Consider the following 18,403-nt stretch of genomic DNA (forward strand, 5'->3'; position numbering starts at 1 on the left):
CATGAATTCTCTGGCTGTTGATTTGTCATGGTTAGTTTGAAAAGCTTGCAGTGTTGCTGGTTTAAATTCTTTGAGAGAAATACAGTTCAGGGCCTCAAAATCCTCTCTTTGACCTCTCAACAACAAGCCTGCTGAGGAGCCCAGTGGCAAACCCATGTGGGCAAAACACATAATACTTTGTCTTGTTGGAGTTCAGAAGCCAGTATTACAGTAGTTGCATTTGTACTGGTAAATAGCCAGATTGTAGAGTGCTGCAAAGAGTGTTATCCTAATATGTCTCTCAATATCCACTGAGAAGCCTGTTTACTGCAGGTAAATGTGCATTGTCAAATGTTTCAGTAAACATAAATTTAAAAATGAAGTTCGAAAGTCTAATAATACAAATCACCTTTATTTGCATCAGACTGATAAGTATAGTTTAAATGGCTAATGACCTATCAATCTATCACCTTGTGTCATATCATCTATTTTAACTGAGTCACAAGCCATGTTCAATTAATCTGAGTGTTAATTGAGCAAGTTGCATTTTTCGAATGAAAAAACTGACGTGAAAAAAACTGGGCATAAGCTACAATATTTCTAGAGTTTTGCAAGAGTTTATTTGCTTGGTAAAACAGTACAGGTCAAGTATTTTTCTTTTCTGATTCAGCGTCTCCGCCTCTGAGTGTTCTTGGGTCAGACAAAGTTTATTACAACAGGCAGGGCGCGGAACTGCTGTTAGCAGCATGTCGAAGGAAGACTGACACTCAGACAGTTAGCTACACACACATAACTTAATAATTCAAATACCTGTGGATTAGATTAAATACCAAATTCACCCAACGACATCTCGGACGCTTATACAGTTTGTTTATGGGTGTTTTCGGAATGTTTGAACTTCCCTCACATTTTTCCCAACGTATTTTCACGAAGGGAGGCGACGGTGGAGCGCTCGGCAGCCATCTTTGGGACCTGCCTGGGAGTGGGATCTGAATACTGTGGCAACCTTAGTGACTTCAAAGGTGGGGATTTTAACCTTTAATTATTCACTTACGTGCGCAGTATAATGGGTTGACAGCGCGAAGAACCACAAGGATTTAGCTCACGAAGTTGTCGCATTGGGTATGCAACGGGAAGCATATTTTATAATCCTAAAGTGTCTTGAATTATACGACAGTCTCCACAGCGCTGAAAACTGGCCTGTCAGAGGAGGGTGAGTTTCAGCTAAGTGGCTAAGCTAACTTAGCAAACATCACACAGATTACCTTGCGCTTTTAACATGCTCTGTTAAATGGCACTGAATTGTTGCTTAAATTCCGCTGTTGAAGTAGTTCTGAAACAGTTTTCTTAGTAAACACGACGTGAATCTGTCTTAGATGATTTAATCATATCAAACGTAACTTGGCTAACGTTAAGTTTGGTGTGTAGCTAACACCACATTCAACGTTGGCTTGTTGGGATCCCATTAAACCTCTGAGTCCATTACACATATTTGAGTTTTGGGCTGACTGAATGTTTTAGACTGTAAATTTAACTTTCTCAGCTGACACGTGAAACTCTTGCGACTCTAAACTTTGAACGTGTTAAGAGTTTTTCAGAACAATAACAACACTGTATTTGCAAGAATACCCATACCCAGCTGCATTCACGTTTAATTAGTAAGATAATGTGGTCATATGTTTATGTTATTGTTTGGAGTCATTCAAGGAAATCACTTAAGTGTCCAGATCTATTAAAAGTTAGTTTTTATATTTACGTCAGTTATTTGTAAAATGTGAAATCTGAAGGTGAGGAGGATAAAATGTTTACTGATAGATTTCCTAATGAGTTTTCCCAAGTTGACGATTTTTACAATGAGAGTTTATTTGTGTAATCAATTTTAATAGGTTATGTTTAAATGTGCAAGTCGAGTGACGTCCAATTATGAAGGTTTAATTAAAGTAATGTTTTTCTTGACAAATCTTGTCTTTAAAAGTATTTTTATTTATCAAATTTTTAGTGTAGCCTTGCTTTTGCTGTTAGATTAGGTTAAGGAAGTAAGATAATCACTTGTCAGAGTGCTCACCAGGGCCCATCCCCATGTCCCTTTAGCTGTGCGGACAGGAAATGCTGAGAAATGCAGCACAGTGAGGGCATGCATTGTGAATTCCAGCTCTCCAGCTTTGTTGTCCTGTCCTGCTGCATTCTTATGCAAGTTAGTGTTAGCTGGAACTCTGATATGTTTTATGAAGGTATCAGTTATAATCACTCACTTTACACTTAACGTGTCCATGGTTGAAAATGCTGTCATGAAATATGACAACTTATCTCCCTGAGTGGCAACAACGTTGTAAAGAACAATGGCAGTAAAGAGGCACAGTCTCACATGGTAATGAGCCTTTATTTCAGGGCTGTGGCTGCATCTGTGTAGAATAGTGGGTTGTTCAGTGTTATTGTGAGACAAAAGATATCTGCTTCAACTGGGGGCTGTTTCTCTCAGGCTGGGAAAGAAGTCTTGTGACTCTAGCGTCAGCTCTGCATCTGTTTGCAACAGATCATCTGAGCCACATGGACTCAGTAAATTTTCGTCAGGGATCTTTTACATTCTACATTGGGAAGGATGTTATTACAACAGCTTTATTATGAAAAGTTTAAGATTGACAGTGAAGATTGAGAAAGTTTAAATTAACCATTTAGAAAGAAAAATATAACACGTTTTCACCTCATTATCGTAGTACTCATGCAGATAGTTTTGCTTTTGTACAGTTAGCTTTTGAAATTAAGTTACTATAAATATCATCATACTGTGGATATTTTCCAGATCTTTACAGTCAGTTTCCAGTAGGCTTCTGTTTCCTATTAGCTTTACTCATAACATAATTTTTCATGAGCTCAAAGCTTTTCACATGTGATTTTTCCACTTGGGGAACAACACAAACAAATGATCCATCTATGTGGATGATGAGCAGTTGCTCTTTTGTTTTCTTTAAAGCTCTGGCTAATAAACTCAGAACAAGGAACATTTGTAAACCACTATTTATTATTATTATAATTATAATTTGGAGTAGGTTTAGATATATTTATTAAATCATTACTCAATCATTAATTAGGAAGATTATAGGGTTTGTTGTATGAAAATGTATTTACCAAGTACTCAGTTGTTTAAGTAGTTGGCCTGTCACTTGAAGGCTTGTTTTGAAGTTTAGGTATCCTTCACACTGTGAAGCAGGTTGGTGTTATATTGGTTACTTTGTTTGACCTGCGAACAAGTCAACTATGAGGCACTTAATTTTTGTATTCTTAGCAGATAGGTGGTCAGGACAGAGCCCACCGGTAACATTACTGTAGTTGCTGTAACTATGGAAAAAGGCTCAGAATTTTTGGTTGGCCATTCTGCTCTTTTGCACCTGCTGATGTTTTGCATAGCTTTCTCTTAACCTGTTTGGCACTGCTGCTAACATATTTACACCATTCAAAGAGCTTCTCTATGAATGAAACTTTTAAAAATATTCTTTCATTGCATTAACATTGTAGAAGAACATTTTTGGAATAGTAAAGAATTTGGACATCTTACCACAAAATATCCACAATGGTATAGTAAAAAAAAAAAAAGATCTTACCCTTCTGTGGAAGTTTATTGCACAACACCACTATCCATTTAGTTTTTAAAAAAGAAAATGTATTAAGGCAACAAATGAATATTTGGGTTACAAAATATTTGGTTGCTGTTTTATGATTCCACTTTTCTCTTTCTTGTTTCTTTTCATTTCCAGCTCTGAACACATATGAAACCACTGTCCTGCAGATGAGCCAACAGTGGGGGCTTTCAGGTCGCTGTCGCAGACCCAGATAGTTCCTGGCGTCAGCGGCATTGCCCCCCAACTCCCCATTATGCCCAACAGCAATCGGGCGGGGAGCCTCAAGGACCCCGAGATTGCTGAACTTTTCTTCAAGGAGGATCCCGAAAAGCTCTTCTCAGATCTGCGTGAAATTGGACATGGCAGCTTTGGCGCTGTATATTTTGTGAGTATTCCACTGGATAAGCTACTGGGATAATCTTACTACATCTGAGGAGGCTGGTCAGAGATCGTAGATCCTTTTTATCTTTAGTGATGCAACCATGTTTGCCCATCCGATGTCTGTTGGTCTTTTAGACATTCTGTTAGAATGTCTAACAGAAAGGCAGCAATAAGTTAAAATCAAGTGCACAGTTTATTTTAATATCCTATTTGAGTAACAAGGGGTACAAGAAATCCCAAATACTCTTAAACGCTAATGTACTATTATTTGAAAGTATTTTATCAAGGTGTTTTTGTCTAATGGGTCTAATGCGGTGTTGTAACTTTGATACTACTGGGATGGTATTGACAAATCAGTTTGTTTTGTTTCAGTATTAAAACAATGCATGAAACACAGAGGCATGTTGGTATTTTTTAAGCATTTCAGAATATTTGGGGAACTTCAGTGTGTCCATGCAATTGCGGCACAAACAAAGTGAAAGTATGATAAAATGTAATATTTTGTGCTTCTGATGGTGTCCTAATAACCTTGATGTTAATAACATTATAATACGCTTATCTATTAAATTTTCATTTAATAGATAAGATGGTTTGAAGCGCACCTGTAATATACCTAAGCAGTTTGAAGCAGTCAGTTAGCTCTACAGGACATTGTTCAGCGACCGCAAAGAATCTGTACAGTCAGGGTACAAACTGTTTTAATGCTATTTAATGCACGTAATGAGAATAAATTAAACATATGAAATTAATTATCATGGATATGTAAATATCTTGAAAGAACTAAACAAATGGGGTCTTTTGCTGTTTTCTTGGGTTTGACTTATCTGAACTTGTTGTTACAGTTAATCAATACAAATTATGTAATGTGCTTATATTTCAGGCACAGGATGTGCAGACAAATGATGTGGTGGCCATCAAGAAGATGTCTTATAGTGGGAAGCAGTCCACGGAGGTCTGATAGCTTGATTTTTATTTATTTTTTTTTTTCAGTCTGATTTAAAATGAGACTGGTGTTTCTCATTTACATGACCATTCAGACCATTTATTAGGAACTTTGTGAAAATTTCATGGGCAATAACAAGACGTCAAGTCTTCTTGGGAATTAGTCTATAAACTTGACACACCTTTCTTTTGGGAATATATCCCTTTTTTTTTTTTTTTTTTTTTGGGCTAAAAGCCCAACCAGGTTGGATGGGAGTGTCAGTTCACATCCATTTTCAGGTCTCTTATGCTTTACTGGGCTCTGGTCCAGAAAACATTCACATATTTTCCTGAAGTTGTTCCTGTTTTTCTAGACATACTTTGTGTCTTTCTGCCTTCCAAACAGCTTGAGATCTTGAAAGTTTGCTCCACATTTTCTGCATACATCTTTCATTTCATAATGACAATTTCTCAACATTTGTTGCAGAAAGCCATTCCCTCAGAATAATGCTGTCATTGATGTGTTTGACAGCAGGGATGGTATCAGCAAGGTTTTACTCAGTTTTGTTTTCACTCATATGTGGTGTTTAAAATAATGGATGGTTGGTTGTATATGTGTGTCATCAGATCAGAAGAATTAAGCTGTCGTGCTTTGAGAGTTGTTCAGGTGCCCTTTGGGTAAACTTTAGTGAGGAATGACTTCTGTCTGGCCAGAGCCTAACATTTGCAACCCCCTCCCATCTCTAGAAAGGAACTCGTCTATAGCTTTACCAGATAGTTTTGGTTTTGATTTCAACATAAAAATGTATGTATTTGAAGATTGGATGAATGCATAGCAACTTGTGAGTAACTTAAAATGGTCTTAAAACCAACATTTTGCTACTGTAGTCTTATGATTTGAACTGTGTTCACAGAAATGGCAAGACATAATCAAGGAGGTGAAATTTCTGCAGAGAATACAACACCCAAACACCATAGAATACAAAGGATGTTACCTGCGAGAGCACACAGCTTGGGTAAAGGTTTCACTTAAAAAATCTGTGATAATGTGTTACACTAATTTATTGAGCATTGACTGTGTAAAGTTGAAGAAAATTAAATTCACACGGATTTTTCCATTGCAGCTTGTAATGGAGTATTGTCTGGGCTCAGCTTCAGATTTGTTAGAAGGTGAGTTGAAAGCTTTGGAACTCAATGTAAAAGGCAGCATGACTATCAGTTAGTCGCCCGTTTGCATGTTTATCTTTGTCACTTTTTGTCTTGGTTTATTCAACTGATGACGCATTCTCTCCAGTTCACAAGAAACCTCTGCAAGAGGTTGAAATAGCGGCAATTACCCATGGTGCTCTTCAAGGTTTGGCTTATCTTCACTCCCACAACATGATTCACCGGTGAGTGTTGTAACTGTTTTAAGTCTGCCAAGGTATAATGCCCTCAGGCCTTCTGAGTGAAGCTTTAATCATTTCTTTCTTTATGTTCAACAGAGACATAAAGGCAGGAAATATCCTCCTGACAGAGCCAGGTCAAGTAAAACTAGCAGACTTTGGCTCTGCATCTATTGCCTGTCCTGCTAACTCCTTCGTTGGGACCCCATATTGGTACGCTGTAAAACATGATCTTAGAGGCCCCCCCCCCCCCCCCCCCCCCCCCCCCCAGTGTGTTAGTATTTACATACTTCTGTTTTGTTTGTGTGTGTGTTTCTTCTCTCAGGATGGCTCCAGAAGTAATTTTAGCTATGGATGAGGGTCAATATGATGGAAAGGTGGACATTTGGTCGTTGGGGATAACCTGTGTTGAATTAGGTGCATCACTACTGGCTTTATGCTCATCTAACAGTCACTAAATTTCTTTACCTTATCATTCCATACTGTAATATTTTCCTCTTTCTTATTTTCTAATTGGGACCATGTTTCTCCTTATTGCAATCTTATTGGTCTGTAGCCGAGAGGAAGCCTCCACTGTTCAACATGAATGCAATGAGTGCCTTATACCATATAGCACAGAATGAGAGCCCCACACTGCAGTCAACTGAATGGTGAGTCAAAATTTAATTTAAGAGTTAATTTGATTTTATTTCAAAAACGGATATCATTGATGAACTGTAGTCTGAACTTTATCCACATTTCATCACACAACTTTAGGACGGATTATTTCCGAAACTTTGTAGATTCTTGCCTTCAGAAAATTCCTCAGGACAGGCCAAACTCGGAGGAGCTTGTAAAGGTAGGTCATAAAAGATGGAAAGTCATACTTTGTGGTCAGTTATTTTTATCGGCATTAGAATTTGATGTTAACAATGTTGATGCTAAAAGGATTTTCTGTGTCCTTCCTCTAGCATGCATTTGTCCAGCGTGAGCGACCAGAATCAGTTCTTATAGACCTGATAAATCGGACTAAAGACGCAGTCCGGGAGCTAGACAATCTGCAGTATCGTAAAATGAAGAAGATCTTGTTTCAGGAAGCCCACAATGGCCCCACAACTGAGGCGCAAGATGAAGAAGAGGTTTGTCATGTCACTCAGCTATTTTTGGCTTGCCTTTGTGTTAGATTTTTCTGTATTGTACTTTATGTGTGAGTATTGTTTTGACCTTGTGACTATGGTGTGTTATTTGTAGGAGCCAGAACACATTGTGGGTAGAACGGGCAGTGTGGGGAGCAACCAGTCCATTCCCAGTATGTCGATCAGTGCCAGTTCTCAGAGCAGCTCCGTCAACAGTCTAGCAGATGTGGGCGATGACAGGAGCGAGGTGGACATGGATGGAGACCACACAGTGATGTCCAACAGCTCTGTTATACATCTCAAACCTGTAAGAGATCAAGGCTTCAGTGTGCAGTGATGTCTTGTTCTATAATATTCTTTCAGATATTTATAATTTGGTGAGCTTTATTATCACTGTCTCAACTGTGAAATGCAACAGGAGACATTGTATGCATTACTATTGATTATTGTATCTTATTTTGGGTTGAAAGTGTTCATTTGTGCTTTTATTTTAATCTCTTAGGAGCAAGAGACATGCAGTGAAGTGACAGAGCCTCACAACCGACCAACAGAGCCACAGTCCTCTACTGCACACACACCACGGCCAAGGCGAAATCGTGAACATTTTGCTACTATACGCACAGCTTCCGTGGTAACAATACTGTTATTATGTTTGTACATCAAATACATTTATGGCTAAAATAACTGCTTATATGTCTGCAGAGCATGTTCCACCTTCATGAATTGTTAATAAGAAGACCTCTTATCATAACTTGTCCTCATGATCAGTGAACCATTTTGCTTTAAGGCAAAAAAAAGTATTCTTTATTTAAGTAAAACAGTGCAACAAAAACAGTGAAATAAATTATGTCCTTTGACTATATAATATGTAAGATAGGGAAGATTTCTTCTTCTACTTCTATATATTGTCTATATATTGTCTCAAAAATCTGTCTTCTGTTCAACAGCTCACTCGCCAGATTAAGGAGCATGAGCAGGATTCAGAGTTAAGAGAGCAGATACTGGGCTACAAGCGCATGAGGCGGCAGCATCAGAAACAGCTGATGGCTCTTGAAAACAAGCTGAAGGCCGAAATGGATGAGCACAGGCTCCGACTGGACAAGGAACTGGAGAATCAGAGGAATAGCTTTGCCCAAGAGTTGGAAAAGCTGATCAAGAAACATCAGGCATCCATGGAGAAAGATGTAAGACTTCAACACATTCATGTGTTTTCTTAAAATTATCTTTCTACTACTCAATTTATCCAAGAGATTAGGTGAATTCAGGCCTTATTATTATTATTTTTTTTTTTTTAGAGTTGGGTATTAAAACTTTGCTGTCAGTTCCATATTAAGAGTGATATGATTTTTGTGTTCTTTAATTTGCAAGTGACAGGGTCCGAATGTGGTTATAAGAGTCTGACAGCAAGATCTTTACTGAGATCTACTTTTTTTTATTGAATTTTTGCCATTTTCAGTCTCAAGTTTTGTCTTCCCTTTTAGTGCTTGTGGTGTTTGCGAATGTTGTTTCATGTTTGCAAAAGGAGAGGTTGTATCAGTTGTAATCAAACCTGACCCTTTATTCTAGAGATGACCCCAGCTGTAAAGAATTAATTTCACTTTCCAGGGTGAGATATTTATCACATTACTTTTTAATATTTAGATGTGGTATTAGATTCTGCTCTTCAATTCTACATTTATCAGAGTATACAGAAGCAGAACTCCTAGAAACTGTACAGGATGAATAAAGTGAAATAATGGCTATAGCCAAACCTATTGTTTTCAAATAAAACTACTCCCAGTAAGTCAACAGCAGATGTCTCATCTTTTGGAGCAACATTTTCTCAGTCAACATGTTCTCTGAAAAGGATGAGCACCAAATTTTAGTATAAAGACAAGTTTTAACGTCCGTGTTAAGCATGTCTAGCCATGCTGTCAGGATGTCATAGCTGCACACAGCTCATGTGTCTCGAAATCTTTCTGATAGTTTAGAAAAGCAAACAGGAGGCAAAGGTTGTTTCAGAAAGACACATTTTGTATTCTGGCTCTGTTTCTTCCCAGAGATGCTGCCTCTACTCTAACATGTAAACAGATTTTAGCAAAACCCTTTTTTTTTTTTTTTTTTTTTACAAGTTATAAATAGAAATTCTTGACAGTTGATTCCCTTTTATGCTGTGAACAATTTTCTCTGGACTTTCTTGTTGGGGCTTTGTGAATTTAATGTCTACATGTTACAGCGTCTTTGCTGCCGCTGTGGGAGCAGTTTTACCCGTGAGCTGCTCTTGGTTGTGTTAGTACTACTGTTGGTCCTTCAGCTTTTGATCTGTTGTGGTAGACGTCATAGAGGACAAAGATCTGCTTTGTGGTGGAGTGAAACTAAATTAAAAAAAAAATGAAGTGCAGCTGTTGTCTGATCTTTTCACCTGTGCTTCTTTCCCATTTATATTTTTGCTGTTTATATTTCCTCTTTATGAAATATGTCGTTTTTGTCCACTCCCGGCTCAAGTTAACTTTTAGCCAATAGGCACCGGACCAATGTGCAACGTCATTTCTGAAGCATGTGTACTGTTAAATTTTTGCATGATTTTTTTTTTTCTGTCCGTCTGTGCTGGGGGGGAAAATACATATTTATATTACCCAAAATCTTAAAAATCTTTCGGGCAGAGAGGAATACAAATGGACACGTCCATGCAAGCATCAAAGGCCCCTTAGATCTCATGGAAACTGATTAGTAACTGCTGGTTATCGAACTCTGTGTTAATATGGTTCTGATTACAAGTGTTTTGCCTTTTAATATATTATACCCAAATGAGGAGAAAGCTGGGCCAGAATAAAATGCTGGAAGCTTATTTAGTTTTACAATAAGAACATTTTGAATTTGATTTGCTACAACTGATTACTTTTTTTCTGCAATAATTGACCCATTTGCACTAATGCAAATCATTACATTATTTTTACAGCAGTATAATTTCAGTCTCTTCCATGCATACTGTTGTTTTGCATGTTGTGTCTTATATGGCAGCATCTTTGTTTTATTTAGCTCATCATAGCTACCTGCTGGAGTGTAATGAGCATTTTGTTGGATGAATACACACCAAGAAGATGTGTTAAAACAGTGGTTGTGTTTTTTACGTCATCAGAGTAATTAACCTAATCTTTGCTGGTCTTAAGACCATGCTGGAAACACTTAAAGACAACTGTAAAAAGGAACCTGTGTTCCCTCTCCCTGGAATGAAAAGGTCTGGATGTATGCGGTAGAAATGCAGCTGACGATGTACCACTGCATTGGTTGTTACTTTGCATTGATCAAAGGAATAATGATGTGCATTTGTTCATCAGGCAAAAACCTTTAGCAATGATGAGAAGAAGTTCCAGCAGCATATCCAGAGTCAGCAAAAAAAAGAGCTTAACAGCTTCCTGGAATCCCAGAAACGGGAATACAAACTTCGCAAAGAGCAACTGAAAGAGGTTAAAAGATTCACTGACTTTTTGTGTCATAAGTTTATCTATCAGTTTACTTGGCAAAAAATTTCATTCGAAAACTAAAACGTTAGTTCTACTAGTGATACACAGTTCTGTTTCCCTTTAGGAGCTGAATGAAAACCAGTCAACACCCAAAAAAGAAAAGCAGGAGTGGTTGTCCAAGCAGAAGGAGAACTTCCAACACTACCAAGCAGAGGAGGAGGCCAACTTACAGCGCAAACAAAGACAGTACCTGGAACTGGAGTGTCGCAGGTTCAAAAGGAGGATATTAATCGCTCGCCACAATATTGAACGAGACCTAGTGAGAGAGGTCAGCACGGTTGAGCCTTATTACACATTTGTTTCTCAATTTTTCTTGAGTAAGTAACCTTCCCTTTTGTTTTGATCTCTTCATGTGCTTGTCATTAGGAGTTAAATAAGCGTCAGACACAAAAGGACTTGGAACATGCCATGCTTCTCCGGCACCATGAGTCCATGCAAGAGCTGGAGTTCCGCCAGCTCGGCACTATCCAGAAGACGAGGGCCGAGCTGACCCGCCTGCAGCATCAAACGGAGCTCACCAATCAGCAGGAGTACAACAAGCGGAGGGAGAGGGAACTAAGGCGCAAACATGTCATGGAGGTTCGCCAGCAACCCAAGAGCCTCAAGGTTTGTTTAATTTGATTGTATCATTTTCTTTCAGTAAAAATGTTCAAGGCAATTGTAACTGTAAGCAGTTAACTGTTCCAGGTAACTGCTGATGTTTTCATCTAATTTCTATAAGTGGTCTCATCATCATTGTTGTTTGGCAAACCAGATTTTCTTGTTCTGCTTGATTAATCTGAGCCAATAAATGGTCAATGTTTAAAGTGACTTTAATTGAAAAATCCTCCATATATAATCCTTTAATTAACATTACATTTTCCCATTTCCTAGTCCAAAGAGCTACAGATCAAGAAGCAGTTCCAGGACACGTGTAAGATCCAGACCAGGCAGTATAAAGCACTGAGGAACCATCTGCTGGAGACCACACCAAAGTCAGAGCACAAAGCTGTCCTTAAACGGCTGAAGCTGGAGCAGCACCGCAAACTTGCCATTTTGGCTGAACAGTATGACCACTCCATCAATGAAATGCTTTCCACTCAAGCGGTGAGTCTAGCAATGAGTGTGAAAGTAAAATTTTTAGTATATATCCAGCATTCCATTTTGCCATAACCAAACATAAATGAGTGTATTTTGCACTTTGGGTCTTTATACCAGCTTGTCTCTCTGTCATCAGTTGCGTCTGGATGAGACTCAGGAGTCTCAGTGCCAAGGCTTAAAAATGCAGCTACAGCAGGAGCTGGAGCTTCTCAATGCTTACCAGAGCAAGATCAAGATGCAGACTGATGCCCAGCATGACCGTGAGAAGAAGGCTCTCGAGCAAAGGGTGTCACTACGTCGGGCCCTGCTGGAGCAAAAGGTGCTCCTCAATACTTTGATTAAATGCCACAATTGTTTGCAAAATTTGAGTTTTACAGTAAAATTAGAATGTAAAAACCCACATGCTTCTAAACTCCTAAAGATTATAGCCAACTGATTTAATTAGCCCCACAGTCTGTTATAAAGGTAACTTCACAATAAAGAAGATAAATTTCAAACTGCTTTTGACATATTGGGTATTCATTGTGGCTTCATAGAGCACCTACCAAATGTCCACTTGTGGCACGTGAAGATCATTTACTTCATTTTTCTCATGTTCTTTCTGTAGATTGAGGAAGAGATGCAATCCTTGCAGAATGAACGCCTAGAACGAACCCGAAGCCTATTGGAACGCCAAGCCAGAGAAGTTGAGACTTTTGACTCCGAGAGTATGCGCTTGGGTTTCAGCAACATGGTGCTATCTAACATCTCATCAGAGGCTCTCAACCATAGCTATCCTGGCGCTCCAGGAATTTGGAGTCACCATCAGCAACTGCACCCATCCGGAAGCTCTCAAGGGCCACACTGGGGCAGCCATGGTTTACGCGCAAGATCAAGTCTCCAAGGCAGCCATCACTACTATCGCTCAAGTCAAGGAGGGGCACCTATGCATCAAGGCTGGGAGCAGGGCATGCAGGGTGGAAGCCCACCACCATGGGGCCACCCATCAGCTGCAGCTGTGGTCTCTCGCAGCAGTGGGGGTATACAGAACAGTCCCCAGGCAATGGGGAGGACACCCTCAGGAGGGCGCGGTGAGCAGGGTATGAGCAGGAGTACTAGTGTCACCTCTCAAATATCCAACGGGTCACATCTTTCCTACACATAGGCTTCCTGTCAGCCTTGGAGTCAGTTTGACTGGAGATGTAGAACCCATCTGATACAGCAGGACAGAGTTGTCTCTGTGACACCTACCCCACCATTTTTCCCATGTACAGACGTGGATGTGTGATGAAATAAATATTGCTCAGGTCAAAAGGGCTGGTAAGAGGCACAGCCCGTCCTCAAGGCAGTTCATCAGCACACACACAGAACCTTAAATTTATGTTACATAAGCAATTTAAGTGTCAACACATTGATCCCCTTTGCATTCATTTACAGTTCACTCAAACATTTTTAACATGCATTTTGCTATCCACAGCCATTGCTCTCATTTTGCACAAAAAACACTTAAGACATGTCAGAGTTTTTTTTTTTTCTTTTCTTCTTCACGTCCTTAAAAATGTACTATCAAACAATTGCATTAAACTTATTTTGGTTCATGAACCTCATCTTCTACTACACACACACACACACAGTAAACCTAACAGGATTGCTTTGCTGCTGTCCTACCAGCCTGCTGTAATGGTCATTATTATACATTAGATTCCATCTTTTATTCAATTGTTTTATTTAACCTTATTTTCTGATTCCTAACAACAATGAGACTTTACAAACACAGAACCAAACAAACCCATGTTAACCATTTCAGACTTGGGTTACCACTAACACTGTGCCTTTTCAGCTTTGAGCTAATTAAATTTAGTTTCATTTTGAATTTCATCATCCATTTGTGATTAGTACAAGTGTATGTTTTAGTTCAGGCTGTTTTAACACCTGGGAGTTTAGTTCCACATTCCCCAGATATTTCTGCAGGAATTTTAGATTTACAGAATATGCAGTGAAGTTGTTTTGTATTATAAATGTTGAGAAAGAGAAAATTATTTGTGCATATTAGTAACTATTTTTATGACTGTATACTTTAGGTGCACTCTTTGAAAACTGTGCAGAAGATGTCACTTTGCATTCACAGAAGGAGTTTTACAGGAATTGGAAACTCATTGGCCTTTAAGAATAATCCTAGTGCTAATTTCTTTATTTTTTATTAGTGCCTTTTGTAACTGCTGCCTTTTTCAAAGCACTTTAATGTTATAAAATGAGTGTGTGACTTCTTTTTGCAAAGCTCCTGGTGAATGAATGTTTCATTGGTACGCATGTAGAAAAGTCAAACTTACCTGTGCGGTGATATTTAGGAGCTTTCTTGCAAGTACAGATGAGGCTAAGTGTATGTAACATCCAATATGTGAGTAAAAGCAATTTTCCCAAATCTGTAGCTTTTATCATCCTTTTGAGTCTGTAGCGTTTGTTGGTTGTTGCTTTTGTTAGTGTTCATGTTGGATTTTGACAACAGTATATTAAAGAAGCTGCAGGGTTTTTAGATGGTTTTGGTCACAATTTCCACAATACAAACTAAGAAAGATTTACTGATTGGTAAGCAGGTAGCTTGATTTGATTGTCATGACCATGACAGCAGGCTTGGGGCTACTGAAATACTTTTGAGAAAACTTTGGGGCCCAAACAAAAAACACTAACGACCTAAAAGGTGCTAAATCAAAACTGTTACATGAGCTCATCAAAACCAAGTTACAAGGATGACTGAATCAAGCTTGCAAGATGATATTACAGAGCAATGCTAAGCTGAATCCATGCATCACATAAACAGTTAAATTCAAACTACAGATGCACTAACAATAAAACTCTAACAATATGTTTTTGCTTCTCCAATCTCTCCAGTTGTTGATAAAATATTCCTGGACAAGTATGTGCTCCTTTTAGCTCCCTCTTCATGCAAGCTAGGTTTTCTAACAAATATCAAACTGGTAAAAAGGCATTTAGAATAATTCTGAAGAGAGAATAAAATATTAGGAATAAAGTGTATTCCATTAAATCTCAAAGTTGAAGCTAAATGTTAATTTGTGAGCTTTTTTTTTTAAGAAAAACTAAATCCACTTTGTCACTAGCCAGCCTTTTTTTTTTTCCAAGTGGTGGTGTGTGGGCAAAGCTCATTCTCAGATATTCTGACTCAATGCTTCATATTGTACCTGTCATCTCCTTTAAATGCCACCATAAATGCTGCAGTCTGTTCCCCCCTGCTGAGCACCTTTTGAGCAGTTGGTCCTCATCTTAGTCACATCCAGAGCTACCTTTTCAGATGCTGTCTCTGGTGTTTGTTTTTTTTTTTTTTTAATCTATATATATTCCTTTCAGGACACAAAAATGCTGGCATCCATTTTTTTCTATTAAGGTTAATTTAACCTACAAGAAATTAGACCAGCGCAAGTATGCATTGTATCAGGTTTTATTTGATCCCAGTACTCTTGTTTTTATGCCTATGGTTCCAGCCTTCATGCCTATATGTTCCAGCTACTGTAACAACACAGTTTATGTTGAATTATTTTTTGATTTATTCATATGTGATCAAGAAACAAGAATGTACTTTGCATTACTGGATTGTTACAATAAGTCAAAAGCCAAGACAGTCTTTTGAAAGTTAGGTCAATCAGACCTGTCATACATGCCAAGTTTTAAGTTTGTGTTTACTGTTTGATTCACCTTTAATGTCACAAGTGTGTCTGAAAGAATTTGGATATTATTGTCAGTTGTTAGACTTTGCCATCAAACCTATATTTTATTTTATTTTTTTTTTTTTACAATATTTCACTTTAACTTTGCTGTCAGATTTTATCCTACTGACTGAAAGCACGTGGGATACTGAACAATAACTGGCAACTGAATTCAGTGATTCCTTCTATGGTCAAACACTGTGCCATACCCGAGTTGCCAAGCCTCATCACCACTGCTTTTGTTTCATCTCAAAAGGTTTTGATCATCTTTGGGCTCATGACAAGAAATGTATGTACCACAAAGGCAAGTTGCTTCTGGTCTAGTAGCCAAAGTTAAAAGGCTTGGAAAATAATGATGGGGTGACAGGCAAAAGATGAAAAGATTGCATTTCTTTTAAAATGTCAGTATTCTTTGGCACATTACCACTACAACAATAACCTGTATTAAAATGTATAGATGGTGGAGCTTGTTACTGAATGTCAAAGAGATTATGAAGATACTATGTAAGATGATAAAGTACTAAAAATGGATTTAAAAGGTGTTTTAAAAAAATAGGATCAAATTTACTATATTGTTTGTATTGTATGTACCATTGTGTTGGCAGAGGGATATTGAACAGAAATCATCTGTAATAAAGTAATTTTAGTATAACTTGTGTATTTTTTTTTTTTTTTTTTTTTTTGTTTTACCATTTTTAATTCCATTTCATTTGTTACATCAATTCCCCAACCTTATGTTGAATTTAAGTGTACCTCACCACTGGGATGTCAGAACTTATTCATTTTCTATTTCTGTGCATCCAAAAAGTTTCTTCCTTCAAATTTTGGAAGAATTTCTCATCACCGGTGATATAGCTCACTTCAGTACGGGGATGGCTAAAAAAATACTCTAGAAGTGCTTTGTCAGGTGTTTTATTAATGTAGTAAAAACAAAAAATATGTTTTCTTAGAAAGCTGCCTTTTTAGGAATTACAGGAATTACTACAGTTGTAGTTGTCAAACTGTACTCAAGATACTTACCAGCCCCTTATTTCCTAATTTGCTTACCATTGATTCCTCCCATCAATTACCAGTACCAGTCAAATGTTTGTACATACACAACCATTAAATCTAATGGCAAAGTCACAGATGTTAAGTATGTGATGTGGCACAAGTGCATCCTGGATCATTGTTTTGTTACAACATGCTGCTCTATTTAATTATTTCTTAAATAAGCATTAAAGATCTTTGTGGTAAGATGTATGTTTAGTTTTAACTTGGATTTTAATGTAGTGTTAGGAAAATCAATAGACACAAGTTCTGCAATTTTGTATAATTCTTAAGATTAAAATCTATTAAAATCTAAGTTATCTAATTGGAAATAGAAAAATTAAGAAAGAATAAAATAAATTGATATATAAATAGAATCCAATTAGAGACAATATGCATATGCAGATGTAAAACTTCATGAATGAATTGACAAGCTGTGTTCACTGCTCTTGACCACTTGGAAAAGGGAAATTCATGTAAGAATGATATTCATTCCAGCTCAACGTTGGAAAGCATCATTCCCTCCAAGCTCAAAGGTCACTGTTTTGGTTGGGAGAACTCCATCTGAAACTGGATATCTGACTTCCTGACCAACAGGCTGCAGGCAGCTAGAATCATCACCCATGTCTCTTCCATGTTAGTCCTCAACACAGGGATGCAACAGGGTTGAGTACCCCCTGCTCAATCATGACTGTACCATCAGGCACAGGCCAAACTCCATCCTGAAGTTGGTTGATGACCTATAGAGATGAGATGAAAACACTTAACAGCAGATGCCAGGACAATAACCTTTCCCTGAATGTCAGCAACAACAAAGCCATGGTAATTGACTGCCCCATTTTTCCTTGCTTACATTTTAAATTTAGCATTCAATTATTTTTTTTTTTGTTGTTGTTTTTTTCAGTAAATAGCGAATTGACTGGGTCTTCTTGTTCATAACGCTTGATTGCATTGCTGACTGCATGTTTACCAGCAGCACATAACAAATAAACAAATCGTAATCTATTATATCCCACACAGGAAAGATAGTAAGGAGACATAAAGTTAACACCACTCTGATCCATCCATCTATCTATCTATCTATCTATCTATCTATCTATCTATCTATCTATCTATCTATCTATCTATCTATCTATCTATCTATCTATCTATCTATCTATCTATCTATCTATCTATCTATCTATCTGTGAGCAAACGCCTCCTCTATGCGGATCCATAAACGGAAGTGAATACCACGTGACAAATGAAGAGGATTGTAAACAGTAGTGAACAAGCTAGCCTGTGAAAATTATGCTGTCTCAAGAGTGTTTGACTTGAGTGAGTATAAATGCTTAAATACAAACTCCACCTAGTCGCGTTTTCATGTTCGTCTCATTGATAATAAGGACATTTTATATATGACTAATGTAACGCTCGTGGGAAAAAGAGGTTGCAGTTTGGTCTTGTCTTGTAGCTGACATGAGTTATATCTACATTTGACTTCGTAATGGCCCGATTGTGTGTAATGAAAAACTCGTAGCTACACACCCCGGACACTTACAGTTAGCTTCCTTGTAGCACTACTTGCAGATAGACTTTGGTGCCCAGCTATTAAGTTAGCCAGTACAGATCTTTATCCTCTGCGCTGTGAAGCAATTTGGTGTTGACTATAAACACACGTGACTTAGCTTTCATGGCTTATCCGCGTTTTAATGC

At 37.9% G+C, this 18,403-nt stretch overlaps 1 protein-coding gene across 2 annotated transcripts; it reads left to right on the plus strand.

Annotated features, from left to right (window-relative positions):
• Positions 1-697: 697 nt before the first annotated feature.
• Positions 698-16,331, plus strand: taok1a (TAO kinase 1a). Of its 2 annotated transcripts, none has more exons than XM_041994827.1 (20): positions 698-1,001; positions 3,732-3,981; positions 4,858-4,929; positions 5,813-5,914; positions 6,023-6,068; positions 6,193-6,289; positions 6,383-6,496; positions 6,609-6,700; positions 6,840-6,933; positions 7,040-7,121; positions 7,234-7,401; positions 7,514-7,705; positions 7,901-8,029; positions 8,346-8,582; positions 10,716-10,844; positions 10,966-11,169; positions 11,268-11,507; positions 11,775-11,987; positions 12,118-12,300; positions 12,589-16,331. In XM_041994827.1, the coding sequence occupies exons 2-20, from the start codon at positions 3,850-3,852 to the stop codon at positions 13,123-13,125; spliced, it is 3,063 nt and encodes a 1,020-aa protein (XP_041850761.1). In that variant the 5' UTR covers positions 698-1,001; positions 3,732-3,849; the 3' UTR covers positions 13,126-16,331. The 2 variants fall into 2 exon arrangements, with proteins under 2 accessions (XP_041850761.1, XP_041850762.1); XM_041994828.1 differs by lacking the exon at positions 698-1,001 and adding an exon at positions 1,030-1,192.
• Positions 16,332-18,403: the final 2,072 nt, after the last annotated feature.

The sequence above is a fragment of the Melanotaenia boesemani genome, chromosome 9, assembly GCF_017639745.1.
Source record: "Melanotaenia boesemani isolate fMelBoe1 chromosome 9, fMelBoe1.pri, whole genome shotgun sequence".
NCBI classification, from domain to species: domain Eukaryota; kingdom Metazoa; phylum Chordata; class Actinopteri; order Atheriniformes; family Melanotaeniidae; genus Melanotaenia; species Melanotaenia boesemani.